This window comes from Gigantopelta aegis, chromosome 11 (genome assembly GCF_016097555.1).
Source record: "Gigantopelta aegis isolate Gae_Host chromosome 11, Gae_host_genome, whole genome shotgun sequence".
NCBI lineage: Eukaryota > Metazoa > Mollusca > Gastropoda > Neomphalida > Peltospiridae > Gigantopelta > Gigantopelta aegis.
In genome coordinates this window covers 34611167-34630650 of record NC_054709.1, presented here as the reverse complement: position 1 = coordinate 34630650, position 19484 = coordinate 34611167, and the positions used below count along the sequence as shown (strand labels likewise).

At 37.1% G+C, this 19484-nt stretch overlaps 1 protein-coding gene across 1 annotated transcript in view; it reads left to right on the top strand.

The window, feature by feature from the left end:
• The window catches only part of LOC121385660 (DNA topoisomerase 2-binding protein 1-A-like), an 80451-nt gene that overhangs the window by 47614 nt on the left and 13353 nt on the right, over nucleotides 1-19484 (top strand). Inside the window, exons 29-36 of the mRNA XM_041516420.1 lie at nucleotides 1447-1764; nucleotides 3437-3519; nucleotides 9289-9329; nucleotides 10872-10958; nucleotides 12194-12238; nucleotides 13069-13144; nucleotides 15090-15243; nucleotides 16732-16807. Of these exons, the coding sequence (XP_041372354.1) occupies nucleotides 1447-1764; nucleotides 3437-3519; nucleotides 9289-9329; nucleotides 10872-10958; nucleotides 12194-12238; nucleotides 13069-13144; nucleotides 15090-15243; nucleotides 16732-16807 (880 nt within the window). The remainder of the gene's footprint in view (nucleotides 1-1446; nucleotides 1765-3436; nucleotides 3520-9288; nucleotides 9330-10871; nucleotides 10959-12193; nucleotides 12239-13068; nucleotides 13145-15089; nucleotides 15244-16731; nucleotides 16808-19484) is intronic.

Here is a 19484-nt window from a genome sequence, read left to right as displayed (position 1 = left end):
ATGAATTGGTAAGTATTATTTTCGTCTTTTTTTGTAATTTTTATTATTTTAGATCGGCTAATGGTGATTAAAATTAGGCAAAAAATCTAAAAAGATGCGTTTACTTACGGGCATTTGTGGCCAGCTGTCCAGTATTTATGTCCATTATTCCCGATAACAGTGGTTTTCTAACCAGAATTTTTTTTAAAACCCAAACTACGATTCATATTGCAATATTTGGTAATTTTCGTTGTTGGTAAAACGATCAAATTTATTATCAAATTAGCTGTCACAATCAGCTATCGATCCCTGAAAATGACCGCGACGTGCTGCCATTGTTGTCAAGCGAAAATACTTGCCGAAAACCACTTTTTGAACTCAAAATTTCAAGGTATTTTCAATTGAAAAAATCAAAACAAAAACCACCATTTTGAAAAAAAATCTTTTTTCTTTAATTATATTTCCGTTTCCGGTGAGTGTCGTGTGCAAAACGGCAGGAAATATGAATTGGGGAATGCACTGTATACAGTGTACAGTATATCGACTGACGTGACGTCGGGCGAGATATCTCGCCTGCAGTAGTCAGAAGGTTAAGCACCTCGGATTAGCTGCTCCATAACGGTAAGCTAGACACCAATTACCAAATATTTTCCATTTCTGCACCCGTGTATGTTGGCGATTGATTTAAGCACCTCGGATTAGCTGCTCCATAACGGTGAGCTAGACACCAATTACCATTTGACATCCATTAGCCGTGGGGGCGTGATGTAGCCCAGTGGTAAAGCGCTCACTTGATGCGCGGTCAGATGGGCTATTTATCTCTCCAGCCAGTGCACCATGACTGGTAAATCAAAGGGTGTGGTATGTACTACCCTGTCTATGAGATGATGCATATAAAAGATCCCTTGCTGCTAATCGAAAAGAGTAGTCCATGAAGTGGCGACAGCGGGTTTCCTCTCTCAATATCTGTGTGGTCCTTAACCATATATTTGAAGCCATATAACCGTACATAAAATGTGTTGACTGTGTTGTTAAATAAAACATTTCCTTCCATTAGTCGATGATTAATAAATCAGTGTGCACAAGTTGTGTTGTTAAGCCAACTTTTCATGTTAACTTTGATTTATCCAGGACATATTCTAATACTATGATATTAAATAATGTCGCATGTTTCAACCCACTGAATAAACAGTGCTGGGGTGGGTTTATTTTTTAATTATTTTTTGAGTGTCTAACATATATACAGTTCAATCCCATTGGCTCTAACCCCGTCGGTGTTCAAGAAAGTGTTCAACCCATCAGGTAGTTCGACTCAGCCTTCAGTCAACAACGTGTAAGTCGGGACTTCATTTTTGGTTCAAGCATTGCAGTGTATTCGACCCTTCCGAGTTCGACCCAACAAGATTCTACTGTATGTCTATTCTAAATGTGCTGAGGTGTCATTCATAAACATTCCTTTCTTCTCAGGTCGTTTCAACGAGGAGCACACCAGCCCGGTCGACGCGGCGAGTGGCTAAAAGCACGGCGAAGGCCGTCGACACCGACATAGAAAGTTGCGCCGCTGCCACCACAAAAGAGAAACCCGCGGAAATGGAGAAAGATCCTGATGTGAAGAAACTGGATTTTGAGGAGTCGAAGAGTGACGCGTCTCCCCCCAGTGTGAGACCGAGTAAACGACCTTCACCTTTGTCTCTACCCAGACAGGCTGTCGCTCACGGTGGCGGTTCGTCTTCTTCGGAGGAGGAAAATAATCGTCTCAATAATAAAGAGGAGGAGAAACAAAAGGTGATTTCATAGATGAGAATTGTCTGGAATTCCGGATTTTTGCGCTGCCAGGTTTTGCCAAAAATTTTTACGTCTACCAAGTCATGGAAGAAAAAGACTTAAGAAAATTAACAAATTATTTTTAAAAATGTTAATGTAACATTTATACGTAGTCTATAGCCGAAGACTTGACATAAAATAAACAAAAAGAATGGTAGAAAACTTTTTTCCAAATAAGCTGTAACTTTCATGATTTTTTAGGATATGGCATTCTCATCTATGTGATTTAAAAAACACAAGTTTTCAGAGCTCAAAGTAGGAACAAAAGTATGGTCTGCTATTATTTTTCAAAATCAGAAGGCCAAAAGAAATGTGTCCTGCTAAGAAAACAATTGTTACCTGCTGGATATAGTACAGCCTGGGATGACGGGAAGGTTTTCGATAGAGTGTGTGAAAAATTAGCACCTCTGAGAGATATTTTTGAGCATTACGGAATTAAAATATAACAGCATGACACAAGCAGATTGAAATTGTGTGAGAAATTGGAAAGTTTTTTTTATATTAAGATAATGAGAATGATAGGCAGAGGGTAATCATACATACATACATACATCCGTTTCTTGAAAAATGACCTGTGATTGGTTGTTTTTAATTTAGTGAATTTAATTTTGACCCACTTAAGTCTAAAACATTGACTTTTCGAGCTTTTAAAGAACTTTACAGTACGCGTCTTCATTTGGATGCAAACCGGGCCCAATTCAGGATTTCTGGGAATAAGTGGTGCAACTTTTCCTAAATTTCACCCAGAAATGCTAAACGAAACAAGATATTACATCTACCTCACTTCAAAGAAATAAAATTAATTCATTAACACTAAAAGAAATAACTGATGTTAAGCACTGGATTTTCAGGGAGGGGGAGAGGAGATGTGTGTACACACATATGCACGCACACCCCTTTATCACTCCCTGGATCTGCACCAATATAAGTTTTATCTTTCTAAGGATTTTTATCTGTTAGCCCATTCAGCCTGAGGATTCCTTAAACATTAGTTTGTTTTGTTTAACAACACCACTAGAGCACATTGATTTATTAATCATTGGCTGTTGGATGTCAAACATTTGGTAATTTTGACATATAGTCTTAGAGATGAAACCCGCTACATTTTTCCATTATTAGCAAGAGCTCTTTTACATGCATCATCCCACAGACAGGATAGCACATACCCCGGCTTTTGATATACCAGTTGTGGTGCACTAGCCGGAATGAGAAATATTGCAATGGGCCCACTGATGGGTATCGATCCTTGATCAACTGTGCGTCAGGTTAGTGCTTTACCACTGGGCTTCGTGCTGCTAACATAAGGTAGGCAAAAGATTTAATTTCGCAGACTTCGTGTTTTACAGGGAGGTTGGACGTAGCCCGGTGGTACAGCGCTCTCTCGATGCGCAGTCGGTGTGGGATCGATCCCTGTCGGTGGGCCCATTGGGCTATTTCTTGTTCCAGCCAGTGCATCATGACTGGTATATCAAAGGCTGTGGTATGTGCTACGCTGTCTGTGGGATGGTGCATATAAAAGATTCCTTGCTGCTTATCGAAAAGAGTATTCCATGAAGTGGCGATAGCGGGTTTCCTCTCTCAATATCTGTGATCCTTAAATAAAACATTTCCTTCCTTCCTTCGTGTTTTACAGGAGTGCGTGGCACCAGACATGGGCAGTACCCTGGAGATAAGAGAAGTCTTGTCCAAACAGATAGAGACCATGATGTCCAGCTCGTAAGTTGATTACCGTGTTTTGCCTAGCTTGTTTTAGCATTGTGCGGCACCATGCCTCAATAGTGTGGCACCATTTTGCCTATCGGTGCCATGCTGCCCTGAGATAAACGACTTTTTCAATAATTAATTCTAAAACTGCTTTAGTTTATAAAACACTCAGTAATGTATTATTAATTTAAAAATTTTGCCTGCTATATATTTTGCCACACATTTATTAAAGCAAGCACATTAATTACATTTATTTCGATTTTGATTATTTTTTATTCTTTAATGAAAAAAAAAAGAACCATGAAAATAAAGAAAATGTCTCCAGAGTGTTTAGCCTTGCCAAATTTCTAGGGGAAACACTATGTAGTGTTTTCCCTAGTTTGATTTAGCATGGTGCAGCACCATGCCTCAATAGTCTAGCACCATCTTGCCTTAATCAACACCATGCTGCCCTGAGATGAAACAAACCTTTTTCAGTAATTAATTCTAAAACTGCCTTAGTTTATAACACCCAAAAAGGTATTATTAATTAATAAAATATGCCTTTTATATCTTTTGCCATTCATTTATTAAAGCAAGCACCTAAATTACATTAATGTTATTTCAATTAATTTTTGTGTATTTTTAATGAAAAACAAGTGCCCTGAAAATGGTGAAAATGCTCCAAAAGTGTTTGGTCTACCATGCCTTGCCAAATTTCTAGGGAAGTCACTGCTATGATTATTATAAACTACAGACCACAGTTGTTTTTGCCAAGTTATAGTCGGATATGAGATGATGACATTGCCAGTGTTTTTATTTACAATAAAGGCTGTTTCAATTTTATAAAATGTATTCAAAATCCTGCCTTAAATTTGGTTTTTGGCTAAGAGGAAGCAACCTAGAGTTGACTCTCTTGAATAGTGACATAGTCATTGAAAACAACCGGTCTCAGTGGCATCGTGGTTTGGCCATCGGTCTACAGACTGGTAGGTAATGGGTTTGGATCCCAGTCGAGGCATGGGATTTTTAATCCAGATACCAACTCCAAACCCTCAATGGGTAGGTGTAAACCACTTGCGCCGACCAGTGATCCATAACTGGTTCAACAAAGGCCATGGTTTGTGCTATCCTGCCAGTGGGAAGCGCAAATAAAAGACCCCTTGCTGCTAATCGAAAAGAGTAGCCCATGTAGTAGCGACAGCGGGTTTCCTCTCAAAATCTGTGTGGTCCTTAACCATATGTCTCACGCCATATAACCGTAAATAAAATGTGTTAAGTGCGTCGTTAAATAAAACATTTCTTTCTTTCATTGAAAACAAATTGAATATGGTCCACAGCAAAAAATATGTCATGGACAATTTAAAACTCAACAACAATCTCCCCAGTATTGCCTTTTGCCGTGAACAATTGCAGGGGTTGGGTTTTCTCTTGAATACTGATGTAATTGGTTTGATTTTCCCCATATGCTGTATAGTGTACATACTAAAAACATTAAAATGACGTCACGTATAAGGTGTCCTTATTTTTAGGTAAAGTTCGGAACGTTTAGCGTTGGAATTTTCTAGGACGTTTTGCAGGACTTGTGTGAAAGCAAAAGTAGGAGTAACTCATTTTATTATCCACATAGTTAAAGATATACAGGGAAATATAACCAGTATGACGCACGTGTGATAACGATTTCATGCGACCATCGATTGGGAAGTGACGTCATAACATAATGTGGCTTCTCCAGTCTTAGCTCTGTGTTATCACCTTTTGGTTATGTTTGAAATGTTTTGATACAGTCCTTTTTAAGCTATTCATAAATAATAATATTATAGATAATGTGGATAATAAAGAAATTATTAATCTTGTGTGTGAATTGTACTGATTTTACGGAACTCGTGCCAGGATTTATGTATTACTCTCGCTCGCACAATAAAAGAATCCTGACACTCGTTTCATAAAATCAGTACGACACACAAGCTCGTATAATCTCTATTTACTTTAGACAAAGTATACAGTAAGATAGATTTAAACCATGCAGTTCATAGTTTGATAAAATCAGTACGACACACAAGCTCGTATAATCTCTATTTACTTTAGACAAAGTATACAGTAAGATAGATTTAAACCATGCAGTTCATAGTTTGATAAAATCAGTACGGCACACAAGCTCGTATAATCTCTATTTACTTTAGACAAAGTATACAGTAAGATAGATTTAAACCATGCAGTTCATAGTTTGATAAAATCAGTACGACACACAAGCTCGTATAATCTCTATTTACTTTAGACAAAGTATACAGTAAGATAGATTTAAACCATGCAGTTCATAGTTTGATAAAATCAGTACGACACACAAGCTCGTAGAATCTCTATTTACTTTAGACAAAGTATACAGTAAGATAGATTTAAACCATGCAGTTCATAGTTTGATAAAATCAGTACGACACACAAGCTCGTATAATCTCTATTTACTTTAGACAAAGTATACAGTAAGATAGATTTAAACCATGCAGTTCATAGTTTGATAAAATCAGTACGACACACAAGCTCGTATAATCTCTATTTACTTTAGACAAAGTATACAGTAAGATAGATTTAAACCATGCAGTTCATAGTTTGATAAAATCAGTACGACACACAAGCTCGTAGAATCTCTATTTACTTTAGACAAAGTATACAGTAAGATAGATTTAAACCATGCAGTTCATAGTTTGATAAAATCAGTACGACACACAAGCTCGTATAATCTCTATTTACTTTAGACAAAGTATACAGTAAGATAGATTTAAACCATGCAGTTCATAGTTTGATAAAATCAGTACGACACACAAGCTCGTAGAATCTCTATTTACTTTAGAAAAAGTATACAGTAAGATAGATTTAAACCATGCAGTTCATAGTTTGATAAAATCAGTACGACACACAAGCTCGTATAATCTCTATTTACTTTAGACAAAGTATACAGTAAGATAGATTTAAACCATGCAGTTCATAGTTTGATAAAATCAGTACGACACACAAGCTCGTATAATCTCTATTTACTTTAGACAAAGTATACAGTAAGATAGATTTAAACCATGCAGTTCATAGTTTGATAAAATCAGTACGGCACACAAGCTCGTAGAATCTCTATTTACTTTAGACAAAGTATACAGTAAGATAGATTTAAACCATGCAGTTCATAGTTTGATAAAATCAGTACGACACACAAGCTCGTATAATCTCTATTTACTTTAGACAAAGTATACAGTAAGATAGATTTAAACCATGCAGTTCATAGTTTGATAAAATCAGTACGACACACAAGCTCGTAGAATCTCTATTTACTTTAGACAAAGTATACAGTAAGATAGATTTAAACCATGCAGTTCATAGTTTGATAAAATCAGTACGACACACAAGCTCGTATAATCTCTATTTACTTTAGACAAAGTATACAGTAAGATAGATTTAAACCATGCAGTTCATAGTTTGATAAAATCAGTACGACACACAAGCTCGTAGAATCTCTATTTACTTTAGACAAAGTATACAGTAAGATAGATTTAAACCATGCAGTTCATAGTTTGATAAATCAGTACGACACACAAGCTCGTAGAATCTCTATTTACTTTAGACAAAGTATACAGTAAGATAGATTTAAACCATGCAGTTCATAGTTTGATAAAATCAGTACGACACACAAGCTCGTAGAATCTCTATTTACTTTAGACAAAGTATACAGTAAGATAGATTTAAACCATGCAGTTCATAGTTTGATAAAATCAGTATGACACACAAGCTCGTAGAATCTCTATTTACTTTAGACAAAGTATACAATAAGATAGATTTAAACCATGCAGTTCATAGTTTGATAAAATCAGTACGACACACAAGCTCGTATAATCTCTATTTACTTTAGACAAAGTATACAGTAAGATAGATTTAAACCATGCAGTTCATAGTTTGATAAAATCAGTACGACACACAAGCTCGTAGAATCTCTATTTACTTTAGACAAAGTATACAGTAAGATAGATTTAAACCATGCAGTTCATAGTTTGATAAAATCAGTACGACACACAAACTCGTATAATCTCTATTTACTTTAGACAAAGTATACAGTAAGATAGATTTAAACCATGCAGTTCATAGTTTGATAAAATCAGTACGACACACAAGCTCGTAGAATCTCTATTTACTTTAGACAAAGTATACAGTAAGATAGATTTAAACCATGCAGTTCATAGTTTGATAAAATCAGTACGACACACAAGCTCGTAGAATCTCTATTTACTTTAGACAAAGTATACAGTAAGATAGATTTAAACCATGCAGTTCATAGTTTATAATTTTATTACGAAGTTAACCTTTAAGGTGTAATCATATCAGTGTCGCATTAACTCATTTCAGTTGTCCTTTTAGTCCCCTTCTTGTCCAGCCGGGGTTTCATCTCCTGTCTGTCTGTCAGTCCATCCGTCTGTCCCACACATAGTTTTTCATATGTTTTTTTCACAATGCCTTGAGATATTCCACTGAAATTTTATGAATAGCTTTATATATACTGTTGGAGATCAAGTTGTGACTTTCATGACGATTTACTTATTTGTGACACAGTTATGGTCCTTAAAATTAGGAGATACAAAAAATAGTTTTCTGGACTTTTTCTCCCATGCCTAAAGCTATAGAGCTGAAATATTGTGTGTATCTTTATCGCGTACATTAACAGATTACGTTTGACTTTCATGATGATTTAACTATTTGCTATACAGAGCAGAGCTGCCAACTGCTACGTTTTGGGCCTAGTTTGCTACACTTAGTCGACGTTTGCTACGCTCAAGCCCAAATTGCAACGCTCAGTTGAAAAAAATCTAGTATGATATGCTAATGAAAACCAGTAATAACTTTTGCAACAGATAAACATAACTGGATGATTAGTGTATTTGGCCAAAGTTTCTACTCATGAATTATGTTTTATTTGGCAAGCGTATACGTTTCATCTTTATCACAAATTAAAGGTCTACAGAGTACAGTTGAAAAACGGGCGATTTCTGGCAGTTATACTAAAAATTGGACGTGATCTTGGAATACAGTAACTAAAAACTGAATTCCTAATTTTTGTGGCTTTTTCTCTCTTTTTTATTCCAGCATATAAAAGTATAATTTGCGGGTTAAAAACCATTGTAAAAAGGTTATAGTAAGATGTATTCAATAAGTGGCATGTAGTTTTACTGTAGGCCGACCCCAGTGTTGCGTACAATAAAACCTTCAAAGCACTGTTCTTTAGTTATGTTACGCTTGCATGCCATGAATATAGAAAATTGCATGTGAATGTATGCCAGTTAGGAATAGAGTAATTTTAATTGTAACTTAAAATAAAAATATAAACATTCAAATTTAGCATTGATTACATCATCGCACAACAGTTAATTTTGAGTTTATTGCATTTCGATGCTGTTTACAAAAAAAATAAAAATTATGGTCATTCATAATCCTGTTCAAATCGCCTGACTTATTTGACAACATTCGTTACATTTCGGGTATATCCGTATCCCTTAACTGTCGACAAGCGCTATCTATGCTAAAAATAGCATGACGTAGCTATTTGGTGTTTTCTTTTGCTATTGTTTATGACATTTGGCCATTCTACGCTCATATATCATTTGCTATGCCAAGCTTGTCATGAATGCTATTCTCACTTGTGGCTAGGGGTTGGCAGCTGACAGAGTCACGGCCCTTGAACTTAGGAGATACAAAAATGTGTGGGGCCCAGTAGGAGACATGTATTTCTTTAACAGTACTCTCAGAATGCTTTTTTAATATTATTTTCAGAGGGAAGAAAGGAACGAAGAGAAGAACCAAAAAACTTGACTGTAAGAAACACATGCTTATTGGTTTATAAAAAAGCTACACTATAAGAAACATTTCTCATTGGTTTAGAAATAACTTGGCTGTAAGAAACACATGCTTATTGGTATATAAAAAAGCTACACTATAAGAAATATTTTCTCATTGGTTTAGAAAAAATAACTTGGCTGTAAGGAACATTCTCTGATTGTGTTTTTTTTAAAAGTTGGATTATAAGGAACTTTATCTGATAAATGTTCTGTAAACTGCAATATAAGAAAGATTTTAAATAGGTTTTATCCTGTAACCACTGTTTCTATTGATTATGATGACCAATTAAAGCAAAGTCATAAACGTATACTAGCAGATTATGACTTTTGACACGCATAGCTACAAAATTGCTCTTTTGACCTCTAGGTCATCGTACAATGTGGCAGAAATAACAAAAATAATAGCTTTTCCCTTTAATTTTTATGGTCTGCAGGATAAAAATAATAACTAGTTACTGACGTCGGATATCTGCTTTATCCTGTTCAGGACATATGAGAACTAGTTACTGACGTCGGATATCTGCTTTATCCTGTTCAGGACATATGAGAAATTCTGCGAGGCAGGGCCTTGCAAAATTTCCCATTCTTACCTTCACAGGATAAAGCCGATATCCGATGTTATTGACTGGTTATTCTGTATTTGTAAAATCCTGGTTTATGCCACCAGACGGTTTCTGTCCTTTATGATCATGAAAAGGCAATACCAGTACTTAGAGCATGATCGGATATAGCTCATTGGGTAGTCTGCTCACCTAAGGTGCTTCGATCAGAGGATCAAATCCACTTGGCAGACCGATTCTCTGGAGGTTTTCCTGTTCCATCCAATGCCTCTCAACTAGGTTATCATCAAAGGCTGTAGTATGTGCTGTACTGTCTGAAAGTAATTATAAAAGATCCCTTGCTGTATAGAGTGATGGTAGTTCTGGTCAGTTTGGGGACTGGGTAGGAGAGGGGTATGGATTAATGGTATACTAAATTTTTTGGGTACAAAGTAATGGTAGTTGATGGGGGGAGGGGTGTGTGTCTGTGGAATGCAGTGTTTCTGCCAGAAAGAAATTTTTGATAGCGCTTTGGAATTAAATGCAACCAGTCAAGAGTGAGTATGGATGGGGGGGGGGGGGGGGGGGGGGCTCTTCCAGAAAGAAATTGGGTTACGTTTAGGGTTCTGGTTTAGAAAATCATACAATAATGATAAAGAGTAATTAATTTTTGGAACAGGTTAACTTTTTAAAAAACCTGTCCGAAAGGGATGTAATGGAGGTACAGTAAATATTTGAGTAACTTAGGCCCATTGGGCTATTTCTCATTCCAGCCAGTGCACCACGACTGGTATATCAAAGGCCGTGGTGTGTTTGTCCTAACAGGAAAATGGAGCAGGGGCTTTTCTCTAAGCCTATATGTCAGAAGTACCAAATGTTTAACATCCAATAGTCAATGATTAATAAATCAATGTGCTCTAGTGGTGTTGTTAAACAAAACAAACTTTTAGTAAATGAGTCCTGTGTATTTATCTTCCAGCCAGTGGCCAGTTGAACACATCAGGAAACACTTCTGACAGCAGCAGGAGTCGGCCATCATCACGACAGAACCGGTGGAGTTTGAAAGGTAGTGGATTCCAATGATTGTCTGTTAATGTTAACACTAGTATGTAACCGATGTCGACTGGAGAACAAGTGAGAGTATGTTGTCATACACTAGTGTGTGATATTTGTCTTGGCTAACACCGAGATCTCATTAGATTTTAAAACACATGAGAGTATGTTCTAAAACAGTAAAATGTGAACAGTAGTGTGTGATATATGTCTTGGCTAACACTGAGATCTCATTGGATTTTAAAACACATGAGAGCATGTTCTAATACAGTAAAATGTAAACTGTAGTGTGTGATATATGACTTGGCTAACACTGAGATCTCATTGGATTTTACAACACATGAGAGCATGTTCTAATACAGTAAAATGTAAACTGTAGTGTGTGATATATGTCTTAGCTAACACTTAGATATCATTTCATTGTTGTCACACGGTCCTGAAAAGTCCGATCTACGTATTACAATAAATTGCCCTAATTTAATTACCATTTGATTCCACCCACATTTTGACAAGACATAATTTGTGAAAAACCCATTGCATTGACACAGATTACACACCAAATTGTAACCATGTCACCTATATCACCCTGTCGTCCATCTCCCTTCCCCAGCTCCCTCTCCACCCTCTTCCCCCCCAGCTCTCTCTCTCTCTCTCTCTCTCACTCTCTCACTCTCTCACACACTCTCTCACACACTCTCTCCCTCTTTCTTCCCCCATTTCTTTGACACTCTCTGTTTCGGTCTCTCTCTCTCTCTCTCTCTCTCTCTCTCTCTCTCTCTCTCTCTCTCTCTCTCTCTCTCTCTCTCTCTCTCTCTCTCTCTCTCTCTCTCTCTCTCTCTCTCTCTCTCACACTCTTTCTTCCCCCATTTCTTTGACACTCTGTCTCGGTCTCAATCTCTCTCTCTCTCTCTCTCTCTCTCTCTCTCTCTCTCTCTCTCTCTCTCTCTCTCTCTCTCTCTCTCTCTCTCTCTCTCTCTCTCTCTCTCTCTCTCTCTCTCTCTCTCTCTCTCTCTCTCTCTCTCTCTCTCTTATATTGACATGAGCATATGTTAGACCAAACACTTCATATGGATAGTGAGAGAGGAAACCCTCAGCAATGTATCCTTCTTTATATACCATTTCCCATGCACTCATCAACTGCATGATGTTTCTGTTGTGTTAGCTAGTCTGTGTTATTTTAGCTAGTCTATATTGTGTTAGCTAGTCTGTGTTGTTTTGTCTTGTGGTGATGGTGGCCGTCTTTTTCAGAGGACAAGAAAGAAGTTGCCAGTAAGAGAAGTCGAAGAAGTGGGAGTAGGTTATTTTTTTCTCTCCAAGCTATTCCAAACTTAATGACAAGGGGCCCCAGGGATTTAGATGGCATCAAAGTTGAGGCGATAAACGTTGTGCCCCAAGTAAGCAATCCCAAATTGCGTACAAACTTGCGGACCTCAAAACATTTCAACTCAAAACCACTGAATAGTTAATCTGTGATTAGATTGAAATAACTTGAAATGTATTTCTGAATATCTACAACCCTTTGCCACCGGTAACATTACTATACTACCGGCCATCAGTTGCATCGTGGTTAAGCCATCGGTCTACAGGCTGTAAGGTACTGGGTTCGGATCCCAGTCGAGGCATGGGATTTTAATCCAGATACCGACTCCAAACCCTGAGTGAGTGCTCTGCAAGGCTCAATGGGTAGGTGTAAACCACTTGCGCCGACCAGTGATCCATAACTGATTCAACAAAGATCATGGTTTGTGCTATCCTGCCTGTGGGAAGTGCAAATAAAAGATCCCTTGCAGCTTTTTGTAAAAGAGTAGCCTATGTGGCGACAGCGGGTTTCCTCTAAAAAAACAGTGTCAGAATGACCATATGTTTGACGTCCAATAGCCAATGATAAGATAAAAAATCAATGTGCTCTAGTGGCATCGTTAAATAAAACAAACTTTCATTATTGTGGTGTTGTTAAAGACAACAAACTTTAAATTTAAACTGATGTCTACGAGTCAGAATTATAAAATGTTTGACATTCAGTGACCGATGTGTGATTAATCAATGTGCTCTATGGTGTCGTCAAACAAAAAAAGGAAAAAAGAAAAAAGTTAAATAAAACATTCCTTTCTTCCTTCTTTCAGGCAGGAGTTCAGACAACCTGTCCGCCCCCGAGGCGTCGCAGAGCGTACAAGTGACCTGGGACGACCCGACAGGAAGGTAAACATTGCATCAGCTGACCGGTAAACAGACTGTCCTGAGTTTGTTAAAGTAGCAGAGCCTAGTTTTTAAACACTCCGATGTACTTTTCACTACCGTATTTTCCCATGTATTATGCACACCAATGTATAATGTGCACTTTGAACGTTTATTCCAAGAAAAAACCACCTGAACCACAATATAATGCGCACCATTTTTTTAAACCACAAAATCAACGGTGAATGCAAGATGTACCATATACACCCGGTCACCAAAATTAACTAAAAGCAAAAGCAGTGGTATATTTAATAAACAAAACTTAAGTTAGGTACTTGTGTACATAGACCTACATGCGTACTTACATGTCACAGACTTACACATGCATAAATCAAGACAAGATTATATACACTGTAAATAACTAATAAATAAATGAAAACAAAAATGTAGCATATTAAATTTGATTCTCGTGCCTAACGTGAATGCGCGAGATTTCTAATTTTATAGTAGTGTCATATATTTCTAGTTTGATTGAAATGGCCGAATTAAAATCTCATGGAAATTAAAAATATTACGGTCCATTTTTCTGCACTTTTTGGCAAGGTATGGATGCTTTTATACATTTATTTTACATTTATTACAACCATCACAAGTGAAAAGCGATATTGGTGTTTCGTTGTAATGAACACTGTCAATAACCTGTAAAGTACCGTAAACTACTGATCGATGATTTTTGTGGGTGATCGCTGGTCATTTTTGAAAATATTTTTTTTCCTATTGTTATGTATAATGCGCACTCCCATTTTTAACCTGTATTTTTTTGGGGGGGAAATGCGCATAGCACATGGGGAAAATACGGTATTAGGGATACTTTTGGTAATTAATATCAGCCAATGTGACATAGATTTTATTGCTTAGCTTATTAATTTCCGTGTTTCTGATCATCCGGGCATTTCTAATGCCAGGAAATAAATGTTTCATGTTTTTAAAAACACACGTACCTCTGAGAAGTAACGATTATGGAGACGAGCTCTAGTCTACGTTTTAAGGGTATGTCTTCATTTCAACATCACAGACTCTTATTTCACTCTGTTATAAATTTATTCAAATGCATTCCAGGTTTGTAGATGAATAAAACTTAGTGTTAATTTTCATGTTGTTGAAACTAGGGTCTGTGACTTTAAAATTTATTATTCGCCGACTTGTCTTACCAGAGTGGACTATAGGTTTCGTATCTGCCCTGTCTGTCTGTCTGTCTGAACACAGAATTTTGTATATAGCTTTATCATGGACTGCTACAGTTGATTTACTTAGTTTGGACAGAGTTAGGGCCCTTGAACTTAGGAGATACAACAGAATTTTTTTTCCAAAGCCTCAAGGTATTAAGCTGAAATGTTGTATATACGTTTATCATGAACTGTTACAAATCATGTTTTATTTTCATGGTAATTTACTCATTTTTGACAGAGTGATGGCCCTTGAACTTACGAGATTCAGAAATATGTTTTTGCAGTCTCAAGATATTGTACTGCAATTTTGTGTATAGCTTTATCATGTACTGTTACAAATCATATTTGATTTTCATGATAATTTACCCATTTTTAACCCTTATGGCCCTTGAACTTAAGAGATGCAACAATTTGTTGGGCCTGGTAGGGGACATGTATTGCATTCTCATTATGAAATTAGTCTTCCCAACTCATCACATAAAATTTATCAACCCTACAAAAAATCTGAATGCATAAGACTAAAGTCATTCCGATTTAGATGTTCTCACAGTATGATTCAACCACATGCGACAAGTTGGTACTACTAATTGCAAAATGAGAATGCCCGTTTAGCAGTACTTTCATAATGCATGTTTTGTGTAAATTGATTTTCAACTGCTGAAGAAAAGTTACCTGTACTTAGGTATAGTGTAGAGATTTGTGAGAATGGTTGTTGTATAACGATAATGTTTAAACACTAGGCTGGAGCAAGAGAAGCTAGCGGAGAAGTTGGAGCATGCGTTCAGCCCGAGTCAGAACACGGATGACTTCATTGCGGATATGGATCTACCCAATGACAGTGACTTCACACTCGCAAACGATAATCTCATGAAGAGAAACGATAAATCTGTCAAGGTATGTAGTGATGTGTGTTTACCCAACGATAGTGATGTCACTCTCACCAACGATAATCTCACGAAGAGAAACAATAAATCTGTCAAGGTATGTAGTGGTGTGTGTCTACCCAACGACGGTGACTTCACGCTCGTGTGGTGTGTGTCTACCCGATGACAGTGACTTCATGCTCGCAAACGATAATCTCACGAAGAGAAATGATAAATCTGCCAAGGTATGTAGTGGTGTGTGTCTACCCAATAACAGTGACATCACACTCACCATCGATAATCTCATGAAAAGAAATGATAAATCTGTCAAGGTATGTAGTGGTGTGTGTCTAACCAACGACAGTGACATCACACTCACCAACGATAATCTCATGAAGAAAAATGATAAATCTGCACGGTATGTAGTGGTGTGTGTACCCAACGACAGTGACTTCACGCTCGCAAACGATAATCTCACGAAGAGAAATGATAAATCTGTCAAGGTATGTAGTGGTGTGTGTCTAACCAACGACAGTGACTTCACACTCACCAACGATAATCTCATGAAGAGAAATGATAAATCTGCTAAGGTATGTAGTGGTGTGTGTCTACCCAACGACAGTGACTTCACGCTCACCATCGATAATCTCATGAAGAGAAATTATAAATCTTTCAAGGTATGTAGTGGTGTGTGTCTACCCAACGACAGTAACTTCACCCAACAATAATCTCATGAAGAGAAATGATAAATCTGCCAAGGTATGTAGTGGTGTGTGTCTACCCAACGACAGTGACTTCACCCAACGATAATCTCATGAAGAGAAATGATAAATCTGCCAAGGTATATAGTGGTGTGTGTCTACAGTGACCTCACACTCACCAATGATAATCTCCCGTAAATCAGATTGACCACAAAACCGTGAACTGTCTGGCCTACGCCAATGTGCCCGATCTACTACTTTTCGAAACTCAGCTAATTTAATTTGGCAAAAACAAATACAGATTTTTTTGGGACCCCCCCCCCCCATTACAAAAATCTGGATCCACCCTTAAAAAGGTAAAATACAAAAACAGTGTCGCCAAAATTCTGCCATGCGCCAAACGGTTACAGCAAGTTGCTGTCTGTAAATATTAGGACATGCAAGAATGTTTGTTTTGTTTAACGACACCACTAGAGCACATTGATTTATTAATCTGCTATTGGATGTCAAACATATGGTCATTTTCATACAGTTAGAGGGGAAACCCGCTGCATTTTTCCATTGGTAGGAAGGTATCTTTTATATGCACCATCCCACAGACAGGATAGCACATACCATGGCCTTTGATATACCAGTTGTGGTACACTGGCTGGGACGAGAAATAGCCTGATGGGGGGGGGGGGGGGGGGGGGGGGATGGGGGTGGACATGCAAGAATACAACAGATAGTTATACAATACAGAAAAGAAAATTTAAAACCTGAAATTGTAACCTTAAACTATGTACCTTTTAACTCTGGTTTTTTATGTTTTTTCATAGATTCGTGTTTCTACATCAAAGGGAGATAGACGCAGTCAGGAGCCAAGAACACCAACTCCGGAAGCGCCACCTCTGGGTAAAAAAACTATTAAATTGAGAATAATTTGTTTGGCCAAAAAACAGTTGTAGTGTTTTGGTATCAAGCTCAAAAATATTAAGTTGGGTGGGTTCATAAGTGTAGAAGATGCAAATACTCAAATTCGGATTAAAAAAGATATTTGAGCAAAATTAGCCGGCGTAAAACATTTTCACCATGTATTTTCATATTTCTACACACAATATTAGTTGTAATCCATGTAATTGCAGCTTATCAATCGACATAAACACCACGGATATAAATACTACCACCCCTCACCCTTAAAGTGAATCAGAAAAAAATTGGGGTCAAGCTGCTCATTTCTAGTTCCACACAAAATTAAGGTACTTTTTTTGACAGGTACCCCATACATGTTTCGAGCACAACACTACTTGACACAGTGGTACTAGGTGAAATAAAATTGCATACTTATTTTGCCCAGGTAAAACTAATTTGTTTTACAACCAACACACACACATTTATCACCAATCACAGGACTTGTGGTATTCACTTCTCTATCAAAAGTTGGGTGCACCTCGAACTATGACCCAGTTGGAAGTTATTTGGTTTAGTACTACGATATAACCTAATATGAATAAATGTTGTTATTCGGGCATTTTTGATTAAATGAGACAAAAATCAGCCTGCTCCCTACAAAAATGTGGAAATGGGTGTTTTAGCTCCTCTGTGGCATTCGTCAATGAAGCTTTTCTAAATCCGGTTTGTCCGTCTGTTCGTCTGTCAACTTATCCTTTGAAGTCTTATCTTCTGCTACTGTATTGATTGAATCATTTTGAAACTTGGTACAGTTATCCACTGAGGCACCCTCCACAAACTAATTTTGATTTGGGAAATTTTTAAATGTTCTTAAATATTTTCAAAATGTAGGGGGTTTCCTCTGATGACTACATGTCAGAATTACCAAATGTTTGACACCCAATAACCGATGATTGATTAATCAATGTGCTCTAGTAGTGTTGTTAAACGAAACAAATTCTTTATCTATACTAATAAATTAAATTATTTGTGATTTTTTTTTTATGGGCATGTAGTTCAAAGTATAATGTTTATATTTTAATTTTAAAAATTAATAAATAATGTTGGCAGGAAGATGCAACTTTAAGATGTTTAAAAACCTCCATCATGTTAGATAAATAGAGAATAATAATGCAGGGCTTCTAGAATTTTTATAAAATCCACTAGCCATGGGATCGGTGATTTAACACCTTTACTAGTCACGATTCAAAATTCACTAGCCCTACTTTCCTTTAAGTTAATACAATTTTACTAAATAATGTTAGCAATAATCAAATATGTCACCTAAAGTTGGAGATAGAGCTTAAAAACACTAATATTAGTGGGTTGGGGTGGGGCAGGATATTCATATTTACAAAATGGAATTAACTGCAACATATTTGACCAAAAATATTCACTAGCTGTTGGGCATGGCAATAGTAGTTATTTACTAGCCCATCATTAAATATCACTAGCCATGGGAGTGGGGCTACCATAATCTAGAAGCCCTGAATAATGTGTTACTGCCTTAAGGCATATAGGCTATTAAACGAGCTTCCATTTCGTATCATGGTTATGTCCCTAGTGAAATAATTTTCATTTGACATGAGCTGTAGTGAGTAACAATGAAAATTATTTCACAAAGGACATAAACATGATAAGAAATGATAGCGAGTTTAATATCCAATTTATTACCCAAAATCAATCTTAATATAAATATCACTCAACTCGTTTGGTTGATGTTCCTGTAAGGTTGTAGTGCACCAGTCAAAGACGTCATTGTGTGATGTCGAAGTGTTACGTCCCACTTGGCATTCACTTTGATATGTACCAAGATATTTATATCACTCAACTCGTTGATGTTCCTGTAATGTTGTAGTGCACCAGTCAAAGACGTCATTGTGTGATGTCGAAGTGTTACGTCCCACTTGGCATTCACTTTGATATGTACCAAGATATTTATATCACTCAACTCGTTTGGTTGATGTTCCTGTAAGGTTGTAGTGCACCAGTCAAAATTGTCATTGTGTGATGTCGAAGTGTTACGTCCCACTTGGCATTCACTTTGATATGTACCAAGATATTTATATCACTCAACTCGTTTGGTTGATGTTCCTGTAAGGTTGTAGTGCACCAGTCAAAGACGTCATTGTGTGATGTCGAAGTGTTACGTCCCACTTGGCATTCACTTTGATATGTACCAAGATATTTATATCACTCAACTCGTTTGGTTGATGTTCCTGTAAGGTTGTAGTGCACCAGTCAAAGACGTCATTGTGTGATGTCGAAGTGTTACGTCCCACTTGGCATTCACTTTGATATGTACCAAGATATTTATATCACTCAACTCGTTTGGTTGATGTTCCTGTAAGGTTGTAGTGCACCAGTCAAAGACGTCATTGTGTGATGTCGAAGTGTTACGTCCCACTTGGCATTCACTTTGATATGTACCAAGGTTTATATCACTCAACTCGTTTGGTTGATGTTCCTGTAAGGTTTGTAGTGCACCAGTCAAAGACGTCATTGTGTGATGTCGAAGTGTTACGTCCCACTTGCATTCACTTTGATATGTACCAAGATATTTATATCACTCACACTCGTTTGGTTTGATGTTCCTGTAAGGTTGTAGTGCACCAGTCAAAGATGTCATTGTGTGATGTCG